This window comes from Sapajus apella, unplaced genomic scaffold (genome assembly GCF_009761245.1).
Source record: "Sapajus apella isolate SASKATOON/1434 unplaced genomic scaffold, GSC_monkey_1.0 scaffold26, whole genome shotgun sequence".
NCBI lineage: Eukaryota > Metazoa > Chordata > Mammalia > Primates > Cebidae > Sapajus > Sapajus apella.
The window spans coordinates 24,626,558-24,653,571 of NW_022436966.1; the positions used below are offsets into that span (position 1 = coordinate 24,626,558).

The window sequence follows — 27,014 nt, forward strand, 5'->3', positions numbered from 1 at the left end:
AAAAAAAAAAAAAAAAAAAAAAAAAAAAAAAACCAAAGTTTATAAACTAAGCTGTCTGAAAACCATATTTCACTTTTGAACACTTTAGCTTCCAAAAGGGAGAATAGCTGATAGCCTTTCATGTTAACTTTTATTCAAAAATCACAAAGCAGTTTATTACTTTTTTTTTTTTTTTTCTGATAGAGTTTCACTCTTGTTGTCCAGGCTGGAATGCAATGGTGTGATCTCAGCTCACCGAAACCTCCACCACCCGGCTTCAAGTGATTTTCCTGCCTCAGGGTTCCCAATAGCTGGGACTACAGGCATGCACCACCAAGCCCAGCTAATTTTTTGTATTTAGTAGAGACGAGGTTTCACTATGTTGGTCAGGCTGGTCTCAAACTCCTAACCTCAGGTGATCCACTTGCCTTGGCCTCCCAAAGTGCTGGTATTACAGGCGTGAGCCACCGGGCATGGCCCAGTTTGTTACTTTTAACTCTCTCCACTCTCTGCTTCCACAGACCCTATCCCCTGGGGGCCTAGGACAGGAAATAAAGAAAGAAAAAAAAGCTACTATCTTGGATTTATCAAACTGCAAAAATTCACTTTGTTCCAAAGACAAGAGAGCCTAAGATTTCAAGAGGCTGAATAAAAGAATGTTAGCCTAAACATGTCTTGTTATTATTTAAACATCTTTTAAAGGTCTTAATAGGTAATAACTCTGAATATGTGCCAACTAACACCCAAATGGCACTGATTATGTCAAAAGTCAGCTTGGATACTGGCTGAGAACAAATCAGAGGGAAGATAACATATTTCCAGTTTCCTCAAATAGGGACGTTTGAGTTTTCTAATTTTTCTTCTTTCTGGAGAGGCTCACTTCTTAGGAATACATTCTAATTAAATTCATGTATGTAACTCTTAGGCATAAATATATTTTCTTCATGGAAGAAATGCTTGCAGAATACAAACAATAAAAGCAAGATCATAGCAAACAAATGGTTGAGGATGTTTACTTGGTATCCAATGGAGACAATGTCAACCATAAGATGATGCTATAACAATGTAAATTACAAGCGGAGAAAAGCAAAATACAGGATTACAGCATGATCAAAGAAAGATGAACAATATAAATTCAAACTGAAGAAGGGTCTCTTAGAGTTTTATTAATAGCAAGTATTTTAAGGAATAGATCAAAAAGCTCTAAGAGGCTGGATGCAGTAGCTTATGCCTGTAATCCCAGCACTTTGGGAGGCTGCAGCAGACAGATCACTAGAGCCTGGGAGTTTGAGACCAGCCTGGGCAACATGGTGAAACCCTGTTGCAAAAGTGCAAAAAAAGATGAGCCAGGCGTGGTGATGAATGCCTGTAGTCCCAGCTACTAGGGAGGTGGGAAAATCTCTTGAACCTGGTAGATGAGGGTGCATTGGGCCAAGATCTTGCCACTGACTGCACTCCAGCCTGAGTGACAGAGCGAGACTCCATCTGAAGAAAAAAAATAAAGTCAAAGAAAACTTGAAAATTCCCTAACTTATGCCGGGCATGGTGGCTCAAGCCTGTAATCCCAGCACTCCCCAGCACTTTGGGAGGCAGGTGGGTTACCTTAGGTCAGGAATTCGAGATCAGCCTGACCAACATGTAGAAACACTGTCTCTACTAAAAATACAAAAAATTAGCTGGGAGTGGTGTGCATGACTGTAATCCCAGCTACTTGGGAAGCTGAGGCAGGAGAATTGCTTGAGGAGGCAGAGGTTGTGGTGAGCTCAGACTGCGCCACTGCACTCCAGTCTGGGCAACAAGATTGAAACTCCAACTCAAAAAAAAAAGAAAAGAAAATTCCCTAACTTCTGAAGTAGCTGCAATCCAATTACCTTCAGGACAATGAGCTTTGATGTACTCAACATGTACCCTTCTCAATTCAAAACCAAATACTTCTGAAGTTCCAGAGACTGGAAAGTTTTCTAAAATTATGCTACTTCTTTTCAAATGTTAGGTGCTAATACAGGCTTTCTCATACTACTACATTAAAATAAATTATATATACCATGAGAAAACCCAAAACATGACCTCTTCAATGTGTGTGTTTTCTCTCTTTTTTTTTTTAAAGTAGAGAAGGGGTTTCACCATGTTGCCCAGGCTGGTCTTGAACTCCTGAGCTCAGGCAATCAGCCTGCCTCAGCCTCCCAAAGTGTTAGGAAGTGTTAGGATTACAGGTGTGAGCCACCGTGCCCAGCCTGTATCTTCACTTTGTACACCTCAATATATATATATATATTTGAGATGGAGTCTCGTTCTATTGACCAGGCTGGAATGCAGTGGCCCAGTCTCAGCTCACTGCAACCTCTGCCTCCAGGGTTCAAGCGATTCTCCTGCCTCAGCCTCCCAGTAGCTGGGATTACAGGTACCTGCCACCAAGCCTGGCTAATTTTTTGTATTTTTAGTAGAGATGGGATTTCACCATGTTGGCCAGGCTGATCTTGAACTCCTGACCTCAAGTGATCCACCTGCCTCAGCCTTCCAAAAAGCTGGATTATAGGCATGAGCCACAGCACCAGGCCAGTGTGTGTGTTTTCTACCACTACTAAGAATATAATTTGTGAGTTAGATATCTCTCTGCTAGAATATGGATTATCAAGAAACTAAAAGGTTAAAGGAGGTTTTCCTCAAAAGGACCAGCTTCCCACCCTCCACTCCCTACCCGAAAGCTCAAGTTTCCTGAACCACAAGTAACTGGAGAACCATAATGAGAACCAACACTGGATGGTTACAATCATCACAGAAACAGCCCAGAAAAGCATCAGAGACCCTCCAAAGCAGCAAGAAGTCAATGAATATCATGCAACTATGTTGATAAACAAAATCATATAATGCAGATGCCAATGCATTAACATGATATATTTTCCAAGAAGACCCCAAATGAACGGAATGCTGTCCTTACACCACTAGCAGATGCTAAAATAAAGCCATGGTTTCTTCATCTCTATTTCTCCCCAGTGTATACAGCAGGAACTCAATAAACGCCTGCCGAATTAAAAAGAGGCAGCAGCAGATCTCAAAGACTGCAGGCTGGCCAGGCGCGGTGGCTCAAGCCTGTAATCCCAGCAATTTGGGAGGCCGAGGCGGGTGGATCACGAGGTCAAGAGATCGAGACCATCCTGGTCAACACGGTGAAACCTCGTCTCTATTAAAAATACAAAAAATTAGCTGGGCATGGTGGCACGTGCCTGTAATCCCAGCTACTCAGGAGGCTGAGGCAGGAGAATTGCCTGAACCCAGGAGGCGGAGGTTGCGGTGAGCTGAGATCGCGCCATTGCACTCCAGCCTGGGTAACAAGAGCGAAACTCCGTCCCAATCAATCAATCAATCAATCAATAAATGACTGCAGGCTGGAGATGGTAAATCCCAGCTGGTGGTGCTGTAATACTGAATTACAAAAATGGGCTAAGCACATGATATGATGCCAATTGAGTGAGCACCTGGCCTCTCAAAGTTTACCTTTCACGGCAAACAGTATATATAATGTTACAGTAATAAAGACACAGTGTGTGGATATGCATTTCAGCCTAAACATATTACCCAACATCTACTATCTCAGTCTGGGCAAGCAGAGGGATTATGGGAAATGAAATCAAAGGAAATCTAGTTAAAATGGTAAGAAATTACAAGGTTGGCCGGGCGCGGTGGCTCAAGCCTGTAATCCCAGCACTTTGGGAGGCTGAGGCGGGTGGATCACGAGGTCAAGAGATAGAGACCATCCTGGTCAACATGGTGAAACCCCATCTCTACTAAAAATACAAAACATTAGCTGGGCATGGTGGTGCATGCCTATAATCCCAGCTACTCAGGAGGCTGAGGCAGGAGAATTGCCTGAACCCGGGAGGCGGAGGTTGTGGTGAGCCGAGATTGCGCCATTGCACTCCAGCCTGGGTAACATAAGTGAAACTCCGTCTCAAAAAAAAAAAAAAAAGAAATTACAAGGTTACATGAATATTTATGAGAACAAATTTTCTAAAGTTTACTCTTCAACAATACCATTTTAAGTCTTATATAATAAAGAGCAGTCCCCCTCCTAAAGCCCTTTGTGAGTCTCCCAAATTCTTACGCAACAGCAGAAACACCAAAAATGCCAAAAACCAGCTGATACACTATTAAAGCCCTAGAGGCCAGACTTTCTCAGCTTCTAACTCAGCCAAGGACACATAATACTTTTGGAAAAAAGGACAAATGATAGTAAGGAAAATTATTTATAGATACTTCTTTTTTTCTTTTTTAGAGACAGAGTCTCACTCTGTCGTGCAGGCTGGAGTATTGTGGCACAATCATAGCTTGCTGTAACCTCAAACTCCTGGGTTTAAGCAATCCTCCCACCCCATCCTCCCCAGTAGCTGGGACTAGCAGCGCACACCCTCACTGGCTAATTTTTTCATTTTTTCGTAGAGCTGAAGTATCACTGTGTTGCCCACTCTGCTCTCAAACTCCTGGCTCAAGGGATCCTGCCGCCTCAGCCTCCCAAAGTGCTGGGATTACAGGCTTGAGCCACTGCGCCTGGCCCTTACAAACACTTTAAATCTTATGTACTTTTGTTCCTGAAATGCATAAAATAAAATACCTTACATTAAATATTATATTTCAGAGAGACTCACATACCTTACTGGACATCTTTAGCGTGTCAATCTCTTCTCTCTGTTTGGATAATGTCTCATTCATGCTGCACAGGTGGTCACTCATCATACTTAACTGATCCTCGTAACTCCTCTTGGTAGTTGTCAGCTCATCCTAAATAGCAAAGAAAGAGACAAAAATCAACACCCCACTATTATACCACTCTGAAGTTTTAATTCACAAAAGAAAAATGTGGAGTATGGAAATTACAGTTAATACTAATTTGTTGTATGTTTCACAATAGCTACATAAAAGAAGAATTGTTATGTTCTCAACACAAAGATAAATGTTTGAGGCGGTGGAAACCAAATTGTCCTGAATTGATCATTACACATTGTACACAGGTATCAAAACAATCAAAATACCACATGTACCCCCCAAAACATGTAAAACTCTTATGTATCAATTTTTTAAATTTTTTCTTTTAATTGGAAAAGCAACCTATCAAGATAGTCTATCTGATCAATTAACATGAAGGTTATGGCACAGACCTAGCAAGAGAACAAAGTTAAAAGAAATGGGAAAAAGTTTTTCTCAGCCTTCAAAATATGTTCATAATGTCTTTGCAAAAATTTAAGGTTTTCTTTCTATGCCAGGTATAAAATTATAAGAAAAGCCACAGGCCCTCATTATCTTTCCAAATGCCCTCCGGTTTTGCCAAGCCCTAGGTGACCACCATCCTACACCTCAATGGCCTACAGCCCTCCCGGCAGCACCTTTCCTGAAAGAAGCCCCCTTCATCTCTCTTCCCATCTCTCATGCTATCTTCCACCACCTAACATCTAATCCTGTGTGCCTAATTAATTTGATAAATGAATCTGAAGCTAAGAAGAAGTGGGTGTTGCTGTACTGCTGTGTTTTTTCCTTGCCTATCATCATGTTTTTATTAACAGAGGTTTTCTGAAAACAAATGTTTAAAATCAGGCAGTGAGTAAGGAGAACTATGTTATAGCCCCACCTTTCAGTTTAGATTCATTTTACGAAACAGGAAAGAAAAGAAACAGAGTAATATGTACAGAACAAGCCTACAGCCCACCATGATGGTTACGTACAAGGAAGGGGAAAGAAAGATTCTGAGTAAAGTATTATTTAAGCAAATGCTGACTATAAAATGATTTAAAATTAGAATCGAGTCAGAGAAACAACTACTTTTTACCTAACATAAGATGTTGTGTTTTTTGTTTTTGTTTTTGTTTTTTTAAATTAAAGTCCAAACAGACCATGTTTTTGCTTTTTTTTTGAGACAGAGTGTCTTGCTCTGTCGCCCAGGCTGGAGTGCAGCAGCAAGATCTCAGCTCACTGCAACTTCCGCCTTCCAGATTCAAGCAATTCTCCTGCTTCAGCCTCCTGAGTACCTGGGACTACAGGCACATGCCATCACGCCTGGCTAATTTTATATATATATATATATATATTTTTTTTTTTTTTTTTTTTTTTTTTGAGACGGAGTTTCACTCATGTTACCCAGGCTGGAGTGCAATGGCGCGATCTCGGCTCACTGCAACCTCCGCCTACTGGGTTCAGGCAATTCTCCTGCCTCAGCCTCCTGAGTAGCTGGGATTACAGGCACGCACCACCATGCCCAGCTAATTTTTTGTATTTTTAGTAGAGACGGGGTTTCACCATGTTGACCAGGATGGTCTCGATCTCTTGACCTTGTGATCCACCCGCCTCGGCCTCCCAAAGTGCTGGGATTACAGGCTTGAGCCACCGCGCCCGGCCTAATTTTTTATATTTTTAATATAAACAGGGTATCACCATGTTGGCCAGGATGGTCTCAATCTTCTGACCTTGTGATCCGCCCAACTTGGCCTCCCAAAGTGCTGGGATTACAGGCGTGAGCCACCATGCCCAGCAAGATGTTATTTTAAAATCAATTAGAAATACAGTGGTTACTTAGAAAAGCATATCTAGAGATCAGATCATACTTAGAAAAGTGTATCTAGAGATACACTTAGAAAAGCATATCTAGACATCAGATACCTTTGGAAAAGAAATGCTGCTTTGCTATCAAATAACTTTCTTTTTTTTTTTTTTTTTGAGACAGTCTTGCTCTGGAGTGCAATGGTATGGTATCGGCTCACTGCAACTTCCGCCTCTCAGGTTCAAGTGATTCTCCTGCCTCAGCCTCCTGAACAGCTGGGATTACAGGCACCCACCACCATGCCTGGCTAATTTTTGTGTTTTTAGTAGAGACAGGGTTTCACCATATTGGCCAGGCTGGTTTCAAACTCCTGACCTCCTGATCCCCTGTCTCAACCTCCCAAAGAGCTGGGATTACAGGTGTGAGCCACTGCGTCCGGCCTCAAAGAACTTTTGATGAAAAAACATTAAAACCGTTTAGGTAACACTTAACTCACCTGAAGTCTGCTGATATTCTGACTGGCAAGTTTCATTTCTTCTGTCAGTGCTTCCTTAGACTTTTCAGCCAAGGCCAGTCTTTTAGAGAGTGCTCGGCACTGTGAAATCAGAAAACATTCTATTAGTAGAGGGAGCATTTTCTAAAACCCAATTTGCTTCAGGAAAGGTTGTTAAAAAACACTTCCTGAAGCCAAAGTTACTGACTGATTCCATAGATAACCTGTTGAATATCTACAGGCATTGTGCCACACATTAGAGTACACATAAGAAAGAAGTGGCCCCACCTTTGTCATCTCAACAGTAAAGGAAGAAGTCTACCAACTTAAGATCAATGCTTTTTTTTTTTCTTTGCTCTAGCCTGATGACCAGTGGTTATACATAAGACATAAGAACTTTCTTTTTTTTATTTTTTTGAGATGGAGTCTCACTCTGTTGCCCAGGCTGGAGTGCAGTGGCACGAGCTCGGCTCACCACAACCTCCAACTCCCAGGTTCATGTGATTATCCTGTCTCAGCCTCCTTAGTAGCTGGGATTACAGGCATGCACCACCACGCCCAGCTAAGTTTTGTATTTTTAGTAGAGACAGCACTTCACCATGTTGGCCAGGATGGTCTCGATCTCCTGACCTCAAATGATCTGCCCGTCTCAGCCTCCCGAAATGCTGGGATAACAGGCATGAGCCACCATGCCTGGCCAAACATAAGAACTTTCTACATTTATCTCGGATTCATTTATATTTACACTAGATAAAAAGGGAAGTGATTATTTCAAAAGTTATTGGGAGCTTCTGACCATGCATTATGGATCCTAAGGTACTTTTCTTGTGTTTTAAGTCCTTCATTAGAGACCACATTATAGGAGCAATAAAAGCTTTATGGACCTACCCTACGGATTACATGCTACCTGCAAGGGAAAAAATGAACACAGGATTGCAAAGATCCCAGGCTGCTTTCTTTATCTACTCTATCCAGAGAGACTGTAGATCAAAAAAAAAAAAAAAAAAAAAGAAAAATGCTATTTCAAAATATTGTTCAAAGCGGGTAGGAGATTAAAAGCCTCACTAAACTTTCTTGATAAGACCACTGACAAGGAGGATCTGTTGAGACATGAGACATATCCAAATGCTATGTCGACATAAGGCACTCAGAGCAGTAAGGTCATGCGGGGGGTCACCACTTCCTGTTTACCGATAAGGAAAAACAGGATAGTTTAAAAATTCTTGAATCACAACTGCACAGAAGATATTTACTAAAACAACTAAATCTCTTGGAAATAAAACAGCCTAAAAAAATTCCTGTTACTCATTGCATTTCTCACAAAATTTTAGGACAGTTCAGCCAACCAAATCAATTGCCTCCTATTAACCAAACATCTACTCTGTGCTCAGCAATGAACCTGACAAAGAGGAAAACAGACTTGCATGGCACGGGTCCTCGTGAAAAGGACAATCAAGTCTGAGACACTAACTCAGGGAACCAAACAATGAGGATCCACGCCTGCTGCACTGCTGGCTTAGTGATTCAGCATTTCCACAGCTAGTCATTCAGTTTGCTGTCCTCCCCTTTTCCTGCATTCCAACAAGCTGTCACTATTGATCATCAACTTATCAAACATGTATGAACCACACTGAGCTAAGCACATGATTCAAAATTTTAGCAGGAAAAAGATGCAAAGCACCTCTTCACTTTTCAGCAGCTGGCCTCCTGTCAACCTCTTCAACTCTAGTATAAGAGAAAATCAAAAAGTCAGGTCTCAATAAAGGGTTTATCCTTTCTTTTTCAATTTCTTTCTTTTTTTTTTTTTTTGAGACAGAGTCTCACTCTGGCTGGAGTGCAATGGCACAATCTCAGCTCACCACAACCTCCGTCTCCTGGGTTTAAGGGATTCCCCTGCTTCAGCCTCTCAAGTAGCTGGGATTACAGGAGCCCACCACCACACCTGGCTAATTTTGTATATTTAGTAGAGATGGGGTTTCACCATGTTGGTCAGGCTGGTGTTGAACTCCTGACCTCGTGATCTGCCCTCCTCGGCCTCCCAAAATGCTGGGATTACAGGCATGAGCCACCATGCCTGACCTCCTTTTCAATTTTTTTGAACAACTTTAAGCATTATAATTGTCTATATGCCATCCATAAAGGACCTTTTAATATAAAGTTTTAAATCGGAGACCTTGAAGGCATTCTTTTATGTTGAGCAGCATCCATTCTATCTTATCATTTGTTTCCTACTCTCTGATATCTCTACTTTCTATCTTCATTCCCCCCTCAATTCTATGAATTGTATATAATTTTACAGATGCTATTGCATAGTGCAATAACTTTTTTTTTTTTAAGGCAGAGTCTCGGCCGGGCCTGATGGCTCACACCTGTAATCCGAGCACTTTGGGATGAGGTTAGGAGTTGAAGACCAGCCTGGTCAACATGGTAAGACCCCTGTCTCTAAAAAAATACAAAAATTAGCCAGGCATGATGGTGGGTGCCTGTAATCCCAGCTATTCAGGAGTCTTAGGTGGGAGAGTCACTTAAACCTGGAGGCAAAGGTTGTCATGAGCCAAGATCACGTCACTGCACTCCAGCCTGGGCAACACAGCAAGATTCCATTTAAAAAAAAAAAAAAGACAGCATCACACTCTGTTGCCCAGACTAGAGTACAGTGGCACAATCTTGGCTCACGGCAACTTCTGCCTCCGTGGTTCAAGTGATTCTCATGCCTCAGCCTCCCAAGTAGCTGGGATTACAGGTGTGCGCCACCACACTCAGCTAATTTTCACCATGTTGGGCAGGCTGGTATCAAACTCCTGACATCAAGTGATTCACCTTATTGGCCTCCCAAAGTGCTGGGATTATAGGTTTGAGGCACTGCACCTGGCCCACATCATGCTTTTCTAATTCTCTTATAAAAATGAATTATATGGTAAGAGAAGAAAACACAACAAAAATTAAAATTAAGATTTTGTATCTTTTTAAAAGTTTTAAAATCTAAGATTTTTTCTTTTTTTTTTTTTTTTTTTGAGACGGAGTTTCGCTCTTGTTACCCAGGCCGGAGTGCAATGGCGCAATCTCGGCTCACCGCAGCCTCCGCCTCCTGGGTTCAGGGAATTCTCCTGCCTCAACCTCCTGAGTAGCTGGGATTACAGGCACGCGCCACCATGCCCAGCTAATTTTTTGTATTTTTAGTAGAGACGGGATTTCACCATGTTGACCAGGATGTCTCTATCTCTTGATCTCGTGATCCGCCCGCCTCGGCCTCCCAAAGTGCTGGGATTACAGGCGTGAGCCACCGCGCCCGGCCCCTAAAATCTAAGATTTTTTCATTTTATCAGTTACAGGAATTCATTTCCACAAAGCTGTCATTTAGATACTGAAGAGTATTTTTTAAAATGAGGCATATTTTGCTTTTTAACTTGCCAATATGAAAATTCCTTGAGCTATGAATGTCTATCTGTCCGCAATGCTAAAGCAAGTAATCTTTAATAATAATCCTCCAAAACATATATAATGTATCATAGGAAAGGCTACCTGTAAGTCTCTCAGCTATTTTGTAAGAACTTGGATATGACAAATCAGTCCTTTTTTTTTTCTTTTTTTTTTCTTGAGATGAAGTCTCTGTCACCCAGGTTGGAGTGCAATGGCACAATCTCGGCTCACTGCAACCTGCGCCTCCCAGGTTCAAGTAATTTTCCTGCCTCAGCATCCAGAGTAGCTGGGTTAACAGGTGCCTGCCACCATGCCTGACTAATTTTTTTTGTATTTTTTGTAGAGACCAGGTTTTTACCATGTTGGCCAGGCTGGTCTCAAACTGGTCACCTGACCTCAGGTGATCCACCTGCCTCGGCCTCCCAAAGTGCTGGGATTACAGGCATAAGCCACAGCGCCTGGCCTCAAATCAGTCTTATATTATCGAAATAAAGATTTTTGGTTGGGTACAGACTAGTCAATATGAACCCTGACCAATGTTATAGACATGTACAGATATAGAACACACAGACACTACCTTCTCTCTTACAGTGAATAGCAGGAAAACCAGGCAATGACCTAATTCCTACAGGGGTTAGGGAAAAAACCACCAATCGAACTAAATCTACACTCACCTCAGCATAAAAATGCACTGACTTACTGTCAGCCAGCTGCAACTGAGACGTAAGTTCCACTATCCTTGCCATGTAGTGATTTTTGATTAAGTCTTCACGAGATTCCACATCTGGAACCTAAATAGAACACAAATACACACACACAGGTGCCAGTGAGATGAACCATTTCTAGAAAACATAAAAGATAACATTTTGTACATTTTCACTTGAACTTTGATGGGAATCAGTTTTCCTACCCCTCAAAGAAACTTCAGAAATATCAGGTGAGTGTATATTCCAAATTTCTTTTGTTCAGCATCCTTTCTATTTCAGAATAAAGTTGTGGCTTCAAGAGAACAGAACTGAAGTATTGGGAAGCCCACTGGAACCATGCCCTTCCATCCAGCTTTTATTAGCCACAAACCTGCCTTTCAAAATGTCTATCTGACTCCTATGCCTTTCTCCAATTGGAAGAGGGTGGGGGAAAGGGGTATATTAATTGGAATCACTAAAATCCAAACATTCTTGTTTTCTCCAAAATTATCTTAAGACAACGCTAATGCTCTTAAACACACTAATAAATTAAACTATTTCTACATTGAACAGTTTGTGGCCTTTGTCCCAGACTGACAATTCTACTAATGACTCAAACAGTGACACCCTGTTTTAGTTTAAAAATACATGCAGAAGTTCATGATTATCTGTAAGAATAAATACAGCAATCAAAGAATCTACCAGCTTACTTGAACTATATTAACCAGTTTGCCAGTGGTAAGTTGGATGACTTCAGTGTTTAACAGTTCTTTATAAAGTTATGTCTTAGAGCGGTTGGGTGTGATGACTCACACCTGTAATCATAGCACTTTGGGAGGCCAATACAGGTGGATCACTTGAGGTCAGGAGTTTGAGACCAGCCTGGCCAATATGGTGAAACCCTGTCTCTACTAAAAATACAAAATTAGGCAGGCCGGTGGCATACATCCTAAGTCCCAGCTACTTAGGAGGCTCAGGCAGGAGAATCACTTGAACCTGGGAAGCAGAGGTTGCAGTGAGCCAAGATCATGCCACTGCACTTCAGGCTGGGCAACAGAATAAGACCCTGTCTCAAAATAAATAAATATTTTTTAAAAAAAATAAAGTTACATCTTAGAATATTTCAAAATTCAAAAGTGCAAACCTGTATCACAGGCCAAATCTGACCCGGGATCACTTGCTATGAGGGCAAGAAAGAGCTACCAGGTAGACTGTTCATCAAGGCCCTGGGGAGGCTTGCTAAGCTATGCTTTCCCGGCTGCTCACTGGGAGGACTAACACAGCTCTCAGCCTCATGTAGAAGGCCAATGAATGAAGGCCCAAGCAGAAGCCACACCGTGTCAAATTTCCAAGGCAAGTTCCTCTAAAAGGCAATTACAAAAACAGGCTATAATTTGTTGGTGACTGTCAAAACAGAACCAGAGAAAAGCAACATGGATTCATCGATGAAGGTGGAAAACACTGCCTCCACATTTGACAGAAGTGTCAGGAAAAAACAATAACAATTGGGCCAAGATGGCTTTGCAGGACTTTGTTGACAGACATGTTGCTAGATATTTACTAAGAAACAACGTGATGATGAGGACATATTACCTCACTGTCAGGTGACCTGGTTAAAGTCCCAATCTAGAACATAAGGAAAAAAATCTTTTAGAACACAGTATGTACATTTCAAGCACAACAGGTCATACATTTTTAATATTTTTTCTTCTCTGTTCACACTGTTTTACAGAGCATTGAGGGTACAGTACTAGAAGATCATTCTCAGACTGTCTTTTACTATAGGACATGGATATAGGTAACTGCACTTACTATTTCTGCCATGAGGCAGTAACCAATAATTGTCATCACTAAATCCTCTATCAAAATGCTGATTAGCCATTCCCACTGAAACCCTGTTCATCTGGGAGAGAGGAGAAGATCAGCTTTTAGCCACATTCCTACATCTATTTCCAAAGCAGTAGCCAAGAAGGGGTAAATTATGATGACCATAGTAATTAAATATTCCAAACAGAAAATGCAAATAGTAAACACTCTGGCTGAAAACTCAAAAGGAGAAGGAATAAATAAATCTACTTTTGATATAATGTTATTATGACTAAGCATAAATTTCAGATTTAAATAAAAACAAAAATGTAATTTTAAACACATTAAAATGCTGCTAGATTTTTTTCTAATTTTTTTTTTTTAGACACAAGGTCTCTCTCTGTCACCCATGCTGTAGTATATTGGTACAATCATAGCTTACTGCAGCGTGGAATTCCTGGGCTGAAGTCATCCTCTTCTCCAGCCTCCTGAGATTACAGACATAAGTCACTGTGCCTGGCTGCTGCTAGATCTTTTTAAAGTTTGTTTCTACAGTTTAAGATTTCAAAAACAGATAGTCATGATTACTGAATTGAGGTTATTGTTCAAGGTGGAGGTGCCGCATGTGCTTGGGTACAATGACAAGGAAACTACTGGAAACTCACTGTCGATGGATTCTGTAAGTAAGAGCTGACACCCAATAAACAGTCTTAATGTGTTCTAAATAATATCCTCCAGGGTATTATTCTGAACACTGAGAGTATATCAACTGAATGTGTACTAATGAATGTTATGCCCACCTGGCTCTATAAGAGTCTTTGATAAGATCTTTTAAATTAGAAGAGCCATAATTTTTCTACTCAATGAAGTGGAAGTAGCAATTATTCTCTTTCAGTTAAAAATTGTTTGCAATAATATTCTAATAATTTAATTTTACATATTCCAATATGACTGCATTTTGTAAACTAAACTGTGAGGAAACATCCATTCCACCTGCTCACCCTCACCCCCTTGCTCCTGGGTTATGATTTGAAAATGTGGTACAGCCCCATGTTCTTCAAAAGCATGGTATTGTATAAATACAAGGAAAACTTTTAACACAGATTATTTCAACATTTTTCTCATATGATACTAACAAGAGTATAAACTGATACAGTCCTTTTAAAAAATAATTTGGTAATAAAAATCAAGGAATTTGAAAATATTCATGTCTTCTGATCTAGTAATTCCAACCCTGAGAATACATCCTGAGGTAATCATTTAACATGCAGAAATAATCTTATACATACAAATAAGATGTTATTTAAAGTAGCAAAAGTTATAACCAATGTCCAATCATAGGTAAACTAAGGTATAATAGATATGGAATACTATGAAATCAATAAGTTTATACTGAGTTTCTCATAATAGGATGTTTATGGTTTGTTTTTGTTTTTGTTTTGAGACAGAGTCTCACTCTGTCACTAGGCTGGATTGCAATCGGGCAATCTCGGCTCACTGCAACCTCCACCTCCCAGGTGCAAGCGATTCTCCGCCTCAGCCTCCTGAGTAGCTGGGTCTACAGGTGCACATCACCACGCCTGGCTAATTTTTCTATTTTTAGGAGAGACAAGGTTTCACCATGTTGGCAGGCTGGTCTCGAACTCCTGATCGCACGTTCCACCTGCCTTGGCCTCCCAAAGTGCTGGGATTACTGGTGTGAGACACCATGCCCAGCCAATGTTTTAACATTAAGATTTGAAATTTTATGTAGTACAATCTCAACTATATATGATATTTAGTAGGAAAAAAATGTTAACACTAGTGGCTTGATTATTCAGGATTTTTTTTTTTTTTTTGAGATGAAGTCTTACACCGTCACCTGGGCTGGAGTGCAATGGTACGATCTCGGCTCACTGCAACCTCCACCTCCCAGATTCACTGGATTCTCCGGCCTCAGCATCCCAAGGTGCTGGGATTACAGGCGTGAGCCACCGTGCTCAGCCTGATAATGTCATCTTTATACTTAAAATATATGTTTAAAAATTCTATTAATGTGGCCAGGCATGGTGGCTCATGCCTGTAATCCCAGCACTTTAAGAGGCCGAGGCAAGCGGATCACGAAGTCAAGAGATCGACACCAGCCTGGCCAACATGGTGAAACCCCGTCTTACCAAAAATACAAAAATTAGCTAGGGATGGTGGCTCGCGCCTATCTATAGTCCCAGCTACTCGGGAGGCTGAGGCAGGAGAATTGCTTGAACCCAGGAGGTGGAGGTTGTAGTGAGCCAAGATCAAGCCATTGCACTGCAGCCTGACGCCTGGCAACAGAGCGAGACTCTGTCTCAAAAAAAAAAAATTCTATTAATTTAAGCAATGCATTTCAATACCAGCAAAAAACAGAAATGTGTATTGTTCTGTGCTTTTACTTTAAGATTATTGCTATTTTTTTTTTTTTTTTTGAGACAGAGTTTAGCTCTTGTTACCCAGGCTGGAGTGCAATGGCGCGATCTCGGCTCACTGCAACCTCCGCCTCCTGGGTTCAGGCAATTCTCCTGCCTCAGCCTCCCGAGTAGCTGGGATTACAGGCACGCACCACCATGCCCAGCTAATTTTTTTGTATTTTTAGTAGAGATGGGGTATCACCATGTTGACCAGGCTGGTCTCGATCTCTTGACCTTGTGATCCACCCGCCTCGGCCTCCCAAAGTGCTGGGATTACAGGCGTGAGCCACCGCGCCCGGCCGATTATTGCTATTTTTTAACAATATATAATAGGTGGTTGAATATTCAAATTATGAAACTGGGTATTTCGATAAAAATAACAAACATTTCTAACTCTGTAACATTTCAAGAGTTAAATAAGTTTCCATTTGAGGTTATTTTTTCAGCTCAAAGTGTATAAACCAAAGTAATCTCCCTGTAAGATGAGTTTCCTTTGTTAATCTATTAACATTGAAATGGGCACAAACTTGCTCCCAACACCCAAAAGGAAGAAGACAGAAAAGACACAAAGACAAACATACACACAGCTACACAATTAGTTCACTTAAGGGTCACTTAAGGGGTGTGGGTATAAAAAGAAAGGCTGAAAAGTAGAAACATCAAGGAAAGCAGAAAACTCCATCTCTTTTAATTTCTATTGCACTGTGTGCAAGGCAAGACTCCAAGTTATTTTTGGCAGAAATCTGCTTTTGGTAGTTAACCTGTCTTTTGTTACAGGAGTGCTGGCTGTGACCTTTATGATAGGTGGAAAGCTATCAGGTCCTTTCCGCCCCTACACTAACTAGTTGATTTAAATAGCAACTTCTAAAGTCACCAAACCCAAATAAGGTCATTAATCACTTATGGCCCAATAGTGTTCAGTACTAAAAATTTTTCATGTCCCTAGAAATATTTTTCACTTACATATGTAAGAATAGGGCTTTCCTTTGAAAATGTTCAAATAAAAAGATAATCCTAAACTTTCAGCAACCGACATAAACAACTCAAATATTATCAAAATTGTGCTAGCTTCAGTAGCACATATACTAAAATTGGAATGATACAGAGAGTAGCATGGCCCCTGCTGAAGGATGACATGAAAATTCATGAAGCATCCCATGTTTTAAAATTTTTATTAATTTATAAAATATATATATATATATATGCCAGTGTTACGAATTCTATCACCTCAGTAAGGGAAGCAGTAAGCAAATGAGTTTATTTAATTTTAATTTTTCTTTTTTTTTAAGAGATAGGGCCTCACTCTGTTGTCCAGGCTGGATACAGTGGCACAATCATAACTCACTGCAGCCTCAAACTCCTGGGCTCAAAAGATCCTCCTGCTTCAGCCTCTGGAGTAGCTGGGACAACGGGTGGGCTACCACACCCAGCTAACATGAGTTTATGCCATCTAATTGTTTTCTGACACGGATCAGACACAAGGCCATCTTGGTTAAGAGGGCAGGGCACGGGACCAGACATCCCATCACTTATCAAGTGTGTGACTTCATGTGAGTTATTTCTCTTTGGTCCTTGGCTTCCTTAACTATAAAATGGAGTTATGATATACCTGTAATCTTGTGTGAGGATTGACTAATACTCTGGAAAGTCCTTAGACCTGTGTCAGCCACACGATTACTATAATTACAATGTCATTGTCTGCAGCACACTCCCTGGTCTAGTCTGGCCACCACCAACTCTGCTAATGAAAGTGTAAGAAGGAAGGAAGGAACGAATGTAGGCAATGGAGCTGGGGGAGAAGAAATCAGACACAATGAACAGTGTGACCCCATCATTTGAGACAGACTCTGAAGGAAAAGTCTAAAGGCAAGTGAATGGGGGCAGTATCCTAAATGCCATGTGGGTGGATGTGGGAATTCTTTTGTTTGTTGAATGTCCCTCTCATTACCTCATTTACGTACTGTAGCTTAATGCTAAACCACTGATATGGGGGTAAAAACTGTCATCTTGCCCTATTAGAGCCAACATGCAGGACTTGTGGCTGGGACAAAGACTTACCTTTGGTGACCACTACATGACTGCCCTGTTGAGCATGGTGACAATTCAAGGTCACCATGACCATTGGTCATGAACATCATGGACAACCAAACTAGGAACTTTTTATTTGTTGATTGCGTTTTTGCTTTTCTAAAAATTTTAATTCTTCTTGTTGTTTTGGGGTTTTTGTTTTGTTTTTATTTTTAAATGTTTCTTATTTTCTATTTTTTGCTTTTCTAAAAATTTTAAGTCTTGTTCTTTTCCTATACCTGCAAGAACAAACAGTAATTCTTTTTTCTCCTCTATATTATAAAAAATTTTAAACATATAGAAAAGTTGGGGGTAAAAAGTAAACATCTGAATATCTACTATCTAGATTCATTATTAGCATGCTCATTTTGCTTTACTGATCTGGGTGGATGTATTTTTTTCTAAACATGTGAGCATAAGTTGCAGACATTTTGATGCCCTACCCTAAGTACATTGAAATCCATCTCTAAAAGGTAAATAATAACATAATTACCGTATCTAGGAAAATTCACAATCGTCTGAGATTCTGACACTGTTAAGATGCGATAAGGTCTGAAGATAAAATCTGGTTTGTATATTTAACTAGCAGGTATGCTCTGAATTAGGTGGAAGAACCATGACTTGCTCTTCAATAGCATCAGTGAGCTACAGGAGTAAAGTGAGCAGAAAAGCACATGCCTTAGGACAGGATCTTCAAGAAGCACTGTGGCTCTCAAGCTCCTCAAGCTTGTAAAAAAAATGATTGTTAAAGAAAATACACCTAAAAGACTCCCTTGATTATGAGGGTTTTTCCTTCTTGATTTCTCTTTGTCTAGATTTTCCTAATTTTTTACAGTGAGCAGAATAGTATAATTAGAAAACATTTTTAAAAGTAAAAAGTTCTATAACATCCATAGAAATGTTTCTTCACTTTCTAAATCACTGCAATTACCATTAAGGCAAGAAATACAAAGTTGCAAGATTATATGCCAACATTCTGCCTCAGGAAAAACAACCTGTTGGGTTTCTATAGTATATGTATATTACAAAGCTTTATACTCTCTAGGAATGTATCACATAAAATTGGGTAAAAATTGCATTTGTGGTCATTTCTTTTTTATTAATATTACTTGTTTTTGCTTTATTTCACTTTTGGTAGAGACAGGGTCTCACTATGTTGCCCAGGCTGGTTTCAAACTACTGGGCTCAAGTGATTAACCCACCTCAGCTTCCCAGAGTGTTGGGGTTACAGGCATGAGCCACCACTCGTGGCTTCCTGTGGCTGTTTCTCTTTTTTTTTGAGATGGAGTTTCACTCTTGTTGCCCAGGCTGGAGTGCAATGGCACGATCTCAGCTCACCGCAACCTCTACCTCCCAGGTTCAAGCAATTCTCCCACCTCAGCCTCCTGAGTAGCTGGGATTTCAGGTATGCACCACCATGCCCGGCTAATTTTTTATTTTTAGTAGAGATGGGGTTTTCTCCATGTTGGTCAGGCTGGTCTGGAACTCCTGACCTCAGGTGATCTGCCCGCCTTGGCCTCCTAAAGTGCTGGGATTACAGGTGTGAGCCACCAGGCATGCCTCCTGTGGTTATTTCTATTAAAAACATTAGGCATTCGGTCCTTTGATAGAAACATAATAACTCCATATTATAAATGTTTTTATAGAAAAACAGAATCATCTTAAATTTAACTTACTATATCTTTTCCAGGAACATAGTCCTCACCATGAGGAAGTCTCATGTAAATTCACAGGAAATTTAATGGTTACTTTTTGAAGGAGATATCCTGCTTACTACCCTGCTTTTTTTCTAAAGCACATGGATCACTCCGGTTATGAACTAATGTGTAATTAAAATGGTTACTGTAGCCTGGTGTTTGTGTCCCCTCCCACCCCCAGAATCACATGTTGAAATCCTAACCACCAAGGTGCTGGTATTAGGAGGCAGAGCATTTGGGAAGTAACCTAATAGGATTAGTGCCCTTACAAAAGAGACCCCAGGGAGCTCATCTGACCTTTCTGCCATGTGAGAACACCAATGAAAAGACTGGTGTCTATGAACCAGAAAACAGACCCTAACCAGACAGTGAATCTCCCAGCACCTTAATCTTGAACTTCCCAGCCTCAAAAACTGTGAGAAATAAATTTCTGTGGTTTACAAGATGCTCAGTTTATGGTATTTTGATATAGCAGCCTGAATGAACTAAGACAATGGTTAATGTTGAACATTAGATCGTTACCAATTAGCATTTAAGAGAAAACTGAGGGCAGCCAAGAAGACACTTACTAGACTGGTGCTCTGAATGGGCTCCGACACAGCCTTAGCTGTGGCTTCATCCTGGCCAGTAGCGTTTGACACGGCAGCATTTTCCTGGGCCAACCCAACCAACTGGCCACTACTTGTACTCTTCAGCTTATCTGCAATTCGCTGGTTTTCTTTCTCTAGCTTGATTTTGGCTAACTGTGCTTCCAACATCCAATGTTCTTTTTCCTGCTCCAGTTTAGAAATCTTTTCCAAACTTTGTTGAACCTTGAAAAGTAACAGAGTGTTGTATCTTAGGGAACAATGCAGATAAAACTTAGTGGCCAAAAAACTATTTTACAGAATGTAAACCAAAACTACCCCACAGAGGTAAAAACATAATAATAAACCTTGACCTTAGAATAGGGAGAGATTTATTAGACAGGATACAAAAAGCACAACCATAAATTGAGAAATCAAACTATAGTAAGATTTTTAAAAAAATTCTCATCAAAAAACATCAAAAGTGAAAAGGAAACACAGAATTGAATTAGAATCTGTAAATCATTTATCTAACAGAGGCCCAATAACTAGAACATACAAAGAATTCTCGAAAATCAGTAAGATAGGCTGGGTGTGGTGATTCACACTTGTAATTTAAGCACTTTGGAGGCCAAGGCGGGCAGATCACCTGAGGTCGGGAGCTCAAGACCAGCCTGAGCAACCTGGTGAAACCCCGTCTTAGAAAAAAAAGAAAATCAGTAAGATAGACAACTCAACAGAGAAAAAAGGCCAAAAAAAAAAAATAATAACAGACTTGAACAAGACTATAAACAAATTAAAAGGTATGCAATGTCACTAATTATCAAAGCACAGCAACTTCAACCATTTAATTAAAATTAAAAAAATAGAGAATACAAAAACTGTGGAACAATCAGAACTATAGGTTGGTGCAAAAATAATTGTGGTTTTGCCAATTTTTTTTTTTTTTTTTTTTGGTGACTGGTTAACTTTAATTTTCAAAATAAATCTGCAGTATTTTGCATGCTAGTAATACAGTGCTGGTATTGACAGGTAAAATCATCATCTGCTTACATAGAAACCTTCATTTAGGAGAACACTGTAGGAGGGGAATGAATACACAATAAAAAGCAAATGTGGGCCAAACAGCAAGCCCTAGAGTGTAACAGGCTGGATGTCAGATTCGAGGATTATCTAATACAACTGCTTAGCTGCCAATCTGATAAAGGGGAAGCTCTCAACCAGGTTACAACCAGAAGGGAAAAACATACTCTGCCTTTTCGTAGACCAGTGGCCGTCATGCCTTCAACACCTGGTTGAATCAGTTCATCAACATCAAAACTCAATTCCAGTTCCAAGACACAGGAGAGTTTCACCACACAACCTATTCAGTCCCCCTTTTCAGTGGCCCACCCACAACCCCCTCCTGCCATCGACTCTCTCCCTCCCAAAAGAAGACATGACGTGGCTTTATTATTGCAGACAAGCTTCTTAAGTGGATAAAGAATGCATACAAAATAGCATTTTAACTGAAGTCATACAACGAAGTCTCACTCCTGTTTATTATACAATGAATTAATAAAACAATTATTTCTAGTATATATCTTTTTTTTCTTAAGAACTAATACTTTCAGGGTTCTGACAATCACATTCTAGCTTAGGGGTAGGGCCCACATCTGCCCCAACTGAGGACTGCTCCTTGGACCACTGTGGAGGAAGCCTGGGCTGTCTGAATCATGGATTATGACTGTCAGCCCACCAGAGATAACAGATCCCAGCAGGCAGAGCCAGAACCCAGTTTTGGGTCTGCATGCCAGGAAATACGGACTTCCTCCAAATGTGACCACTATGCTCCCAATCTAGGCCTCAGCAAGGTCATTCCTGGGCTTTCCCTACACGAGTCCTTCCAATAGTCCACACATAATGCTCTACATATTAAAAACAAACCATTTTGTACTGTGGATAAGAACATTTATAACAATGTCATAGCTACATATTTTTCTCTACATTGTTTATTGAGACAAACTAATTAAAAGGCACAAACATAGGGCATGTTTACATGGACATTATAACAAACATATACATTAAAAGTGTAGGAATGTGTTGCCTTCCTGCTAAACAGAAAGTTCCTAAGCTTTTATATATACAAAAGTTTTATAATTTAATGTCCTAAAGTACAAAAGATAATTTATAAAATTATTTTACAGTAAGTACTATTTATTTTATTTTTTTACTATGTAGATCAACCCCCTAGAACTGTTTTGTATAATGACACACAGATACCTGTCCCTGATGTAGGAAGTCTGCCTTAGATGCAAGGTATTTTGATGCTTGAACTGACACAGTGGTGTATAAACGGAAATCATCCAGTATGATAGTCAGTCCTGCAAATATTCTGCAAGATTAACACAACTAATTTCCATTTCGTTTAACTGCAGTGATTAAATGAAAAAAATATATATATATATTGCAACTTAAAAAAACAAAAGCACAGCGTCCTGGTTTTAGTGAACTTTTTTTAACACAATGCCTTAAAAACAATGTGTGGCATGATGGTGTCAAGACTTTCTGTTTCCCTACCTTTTGGTTTCCACTTTATGTACAGAGATAAAATATCCTGCTGAGAAATAGAAAGCACATGTCTCAACGTGCACAAACATTGCTGGGTTTCTACAAGGAGTACAGAGAGCTGTCACCCTGAAAACACCACAAAGCTGATACAAGTGTTTTCTCAAAGAAAAAAAAAAGTGATGTCCATATTTACAAAGCTGAACAAATCTGCATGATACTTGATTAAGAAACGGAAGGAGAAATTTAAAAAAAGATACACTCTGCATGTTCTGAAGGGGCATACTACCTAGTTAGTGGTTAGAATAAAAACTGTATACAATTTAATATAAGACATAAAATCTAGTGAGCAACTAACACATCTGTCCCTGTTGTAACATCAACAGGCTCTGACTGGGGGAGAGAGGGGCATATCACATCCCAGTGCCTCCAGCGTCTTCCAATTTAAAGCAATATATTTGAACTGTTCCAAAGTACTCTTTGGCTCCTAAACAGGAGTCCCATCAGCCTGTTTGTTAGGAGCCTGCCTGTCCACACACTTGACTTCTCCTGTTAGTTGAGGCTTTTCTTAGCAAAACACAATTTGTAGAATTTTTTTTATGTTTTTTTTTTTTTTTAAAAGTCAACTACAATGCTATATTCCATCAGGATTAATATGCTGAGCAATATTTACATCTCCAAATATCAGGTCACAATCCCTATTATATGTTGGAGTTAGAATGATAAATTATCATATGCTTTGCATATCAGAGCTGGTATCACCTTTCCCATAGGGAATGTTGCCTGAAATTAACATATTCCCAAAGGTAAAATGCATATTCTCTGAAATGCATTTTATTATGACAATGCATGTATTTACTCATAAAAACAATAAACATAGACAATTCTATACTAGCTCTCAATCTGTGGATTTAGAATTTCAGGTTAAAATCAGCCATCCACCCTCGTATAAGGAGAAGAGTTCCGCTATTGTTCAGAATAAAGTGATTTCTTGGGATTAGAAATAGTAATGCTGTTTCTATTTTGAAGTGGGTTCTACTTATTTATGATTGCTTTTAATTCTGGCATTTCATCTTGCCAACTACTATCCTGTTTAAGCAATGTTGTCAGCTCAAAGGAATTTCTGATTAAACTAAAGTGGTCCAGTGATAAGTTACATACACACCCTACTTTGAATAATCCCAGCCAAATTGGAGAAAAATGCTACCACATTCTTATTAACTGATGTAATAAAATCTCCCAATTTCATGGTTTACTTTTTGCTTTAATCAACTAAAAGTTAAGTTGCTGGTAAATATTTACTTTAACCCATATTTTGATTTTATAATACTGTTTACCAAGGCGGTGATGTAGGCAAAGCTTGGGGCAAGAAAGGCATGCTCTCTACAGGTCTCATTGCTATGTTGAGAGGGGTGGCTAAAGTCATAGGTGTGGGCAGATTCATTGGAGATGTGATGGTGACAGGGTGTGCTGTATTCACTGGGGCAGTGACTGGGGTGGGGAGGTTGACCGGGGTAGTGAGTGTTAAAGGAGAGGTCATGGATAATGGACTGGTTGTAGTTACAGGATGCCCTATGTTCATTGGGCTGGTTATGTTAACAGCACTTGAAACATTTACTGGACTTCTCATGCTCATTGCAGCTGCCACTGTGACTGGGTTTGACATAGTCCCAGATGACACAGGGGATGTTATATTGAATGGAGTAGTGAGAGTCACAGGTGTCGTAGCAGCTGTGGAGGTTTGGCACAGGTTAGCAGCTTCTTTCTTCCTTGCTTTAACAGCTTCTTCCCACAGTCTCAGTGTTTCTACCTGCTTCCCTGGCCAGCTTGTCACATGTTGTTGTTGCTGCTGCTGCTGCTTCTGGTTGCTGGTCTCTTCACTCATGCATGTTTTACTGATGCCTTGTTTACATGTATTACAGTTGAGACTTTGGCTCTGCCCATGAGTCTTTAAGTGGCTGGTGATATACGCTGTACTCAGGAGCTTCCCACAGATGTTACACGATACCTTGCCTTCATGGTGCACCATGTGTGTCCGCAGTCTGTCTTTGGTGGCAAAGGCAGCAGTGCACGTTTGGCATTTGAAGGGTCTTTCTGTTGAATGGACATGTTTTACCTGACAGCTTAAGTGGTCAGGCCTTGAGAAGCCTTTCCCACAAACACTGCAAGTATAGGGTTTGGTGATGCCTCCTTCATGAGACCTCACATGGTAAGTCATCCGGTCCTTCCTCTTGAAGCGCTGATTACAAACAGTACACTCGAAGGGCTTCTCATCTGAATGGGAGAGCTTGTGCCGATTGAGATGGTGCACATCTCTGAAGGCCTTCCCACACATTTCACAAGCATGGTTCTTCTTGACAGGCTTACTGGGTTTCTTGACAGACTGGGTCACCGGCATAGCTGTGGTGCTGGCACTGCTACTGGGGTTGGTGCTCGAGGAAGATGTAGTGACTGTTGACAAGATGCCTGCAATAGCTGAGACCAACGAAGTTCGGCTGCTGTCCTAGCGATGGTGGAGATAAGGGGAACCGCCATGGTGGGGGTTTTCTTTGGCCGGGACACCAACTTGATCCCTGTGTCACAAGATTCGTGGCACCTCAGGTGATAGCTGTCCCTGAAAGCTTTACTGCAGTAAGTGCACACAAATGAAGTTTTGGGTTTTTCTTTTTTAATCCCAATGGCATCCTTTAATGTTTCTGGTGCACCCTGAGGTTTCTGAGTTATTGGTATTGGAAGCAACGGTTTCTTTTTTTTGAGACAGAGTTTCGCTCTTGTTACCCAGGCTGGAGTGCAATGGCACGATCTTGGCTCACCGCAACCTCCGCCTCCTGGGTTTCTGATCGGGGGCTCCACAGCAGAGCTCAGGAGGGGCAGCAAGCTGTTCTGTGCTGCCTGCTGTTGGTGATGAGAAGCTTCACTGGCCTGCAACAGGAACGCGGTCCAGTTGGCCTCCATGTCTGCGGCAGCCGACCCCCTCCTCCCCACTCCCCCTGCTAGGGAAGCCTCCTCGGCCGGAGGAAGCGACAACAAAGCGGCGGCGGCAGCGGCGGCTCCTCAACATCCATTTTTTTTTTAAAGTAATAACAACTGCAATTACTTTTGCAGCAACCTAATACCATATACTGTGCTGAACAAAAAAAGCCAGACCTGAAAGAGCATAATTGCATTTAATAAAAAGTTCAGTATCAGGCAAAACAAAAACAAAAACAAAAAAACCTAATCTATGGTGCTAAAAGGCAGGAGAATGGTTATCTTTGGGGGAGAGGAGAGTAGTAACTGGAAATGGGCATGAGGAAAGCTTCTAAGGTCCTAGTACTTTTTAAGGTATATCTTTGCTATGAAAAACTCTCAAATCATTTTTTCTCTGTTCTCACACTGTACAATCAGTACAGAAGACTTCTGTGACACCAAAGTATGTGGGGATATTTCCCCACCAACAAACAAGTCATCGGTTTTGTTGTGGACATCAGGTGAGTGTCCTCCAATTTAATTCCACCGCTATCTACATAGAGATTGTGTTAGATTCCACAGATCGTGAGCTCTGTTCCCAAAACTGCCTCCACTGCAGATAGCAGTCACATGTCTGGACCTTAAGAACTTGTGACTAATCAGCTTTAAGTTGAGGTTCCCATGACTCCCTCATTGAGTTTGATTAATTTGCTGGAGTGGCTCACAACAATCAGGGAAACACGTTTATTGATTTATTACCAACGATACAGATGAATAGATTTACGGAGTGAAGTAGAGGAAGGGGTGCAGAATTTCCATGCTCTCCCTGGGCATGCCTCCCTCCAGGAACCTCACGTGTTCAGCTATTCACAAGCTCTGAAACCCCGCCCTCTTGGGCTTTTTATGGATACTGCATTGGATAGGCATGATTGGCAACCATGAAGAAATGTCATTGGATCTAAACCCAACAAGCCCTGATGGTTCAGTGGCTCACGCCTGTAATCCCAGCACTTTGGGAGGCCGAGGCAGGCGGATCACTTGAGGTCAGGAGTTCAAGACCAGCCTGGCCAACATGGGAAACTCTGTCTATACTAAAAACAAAAAATACAAAAATTAGCTGGGTATGGTGGTATGCACCTGTAATCCTAGCTACTCTGGAGGCTGAGGCAGGAAAATGGCTGGAACCCAGCAGGTGGAGGTTGTAGCAAGCTGAGATCACGACATTGCACTCTAGCCTGGGTGACGCAGCAAGATTCCATCTCAACAAAACAAAACCCAACAAGCCCTGTCTGTTTAGATTCTTCTCTGTGCAGCAGCATTTCTTCCTCTAGGGCATGGGGCAGGAACTCCTCTAGAATGAGGGTCTAATGCCCTATAATTTGATTAGAGTCCTGCCTTAGGCAAGTAAAAAGAGGGCAAGAGAAGGTCAGAGAGAGAGAGATTCTATTTACTGTAACAAGGACTATGGGAGTTACGAGTCAGCAACCGTGGACAAATATATATATATAGTTTTTTCCTTTTTTCTGGAAAAGACAGTGCCTCCCACTCCCACCAACTCCCCAAATTCAACTGACCACTAAATATTGCAAATATTTCTTTCCTGCTCCTTAAAGAAATGAAAATAACTCAGAGTCACTAGCTCTTGCCCCCTCTTTTACTTTAGCATTTCAAACATTTAAATCTAGCACATAAAAAAAAGAATTAATCATCGTGGCCAAAGTGTGTTGACATTACTTTAGGTCCAATTATAACACCAATTGAATCAAGATGGCTTAGAGTGTCAACACGTTTTTCAACAAATTATGTCTATTTGCTTTTTAGTATGTATTTTTTTTTTTTTTTTTTTTTTTTTTTT

General features: G+C 40.7%; 2 protein-coding genes and 1 non-coding gene across 8 annotated transcripts in view; 1 reads left to right on the top strand and 2 right to left on the bottom strand.

Annotated features, from left to right (window-relative positions):
* Nucleotides 1–27,014, bottom strand: part of PPP1R21 (protein phosphatase 1 regulatory subunit 21) — an 85,777-nt gene that overhangs the window by 851 nt on the left and 57,912 nt on the right. For 5 of the 6 annotated variants that reach the window (XM_032292167.1, XM_032292170.1, XM_032292173.1 and 2 more), the window contains exons 17-21: nucleotides 19,667–19,909; nucleotides 12,698–12,730; nucleotides 11,093–11,209; nucleotides 7,002–7,100; nucleotides 4,627–4,755 (exon numbers count right to left, since the gene is read on the bottom strand). In XM_032292167.1, the coding sequence (XP_032148058.1) occupies nucleotides 4,627–4,755; nucleotides 7,002–7,100; nucleotides 11,093–11,209; nucleotides 12,698–12,730; nucleotides 19,667–19,909 (621 nt within the window). The remainder of the gene's footprint in view (nucleotides 1–4,626; nucleotides 4,756–7,001; nucleotides 7,101–11,092; nucleotides 11,210–12,697; nucleotides 12,731–19,666; nucleotides 19,910–27,014) is intronic. The other variant, XM_032292172.1, reaches the window with a different exon arrangement.
* LOC116560718 lies at nucleotides 16,395–16,498 on the top strand. The gene has a single exon (XR_004273104.1). It is a non-coding gene; the product is annotated as a U6 spliceosomal RNA (small nuclear RNA).
* On the bottom strand, nucleotides 21,637–25,180 carry LOC116560654 (vascular endothelial zinc finger 1-like). Its single transcript, XM_032292175.1, is given in 3 exon segments — nucleotides 21,637–24,715; nucleotides 24,718–24,962; nucleotides 25,053–25,180. Coding segments are annotated over 3 exon segments (1,530 nt in total). The 5' UTR covers nucleotides 25,166–25,180; the 3' UTR covers nucleotides 21,637–23,543.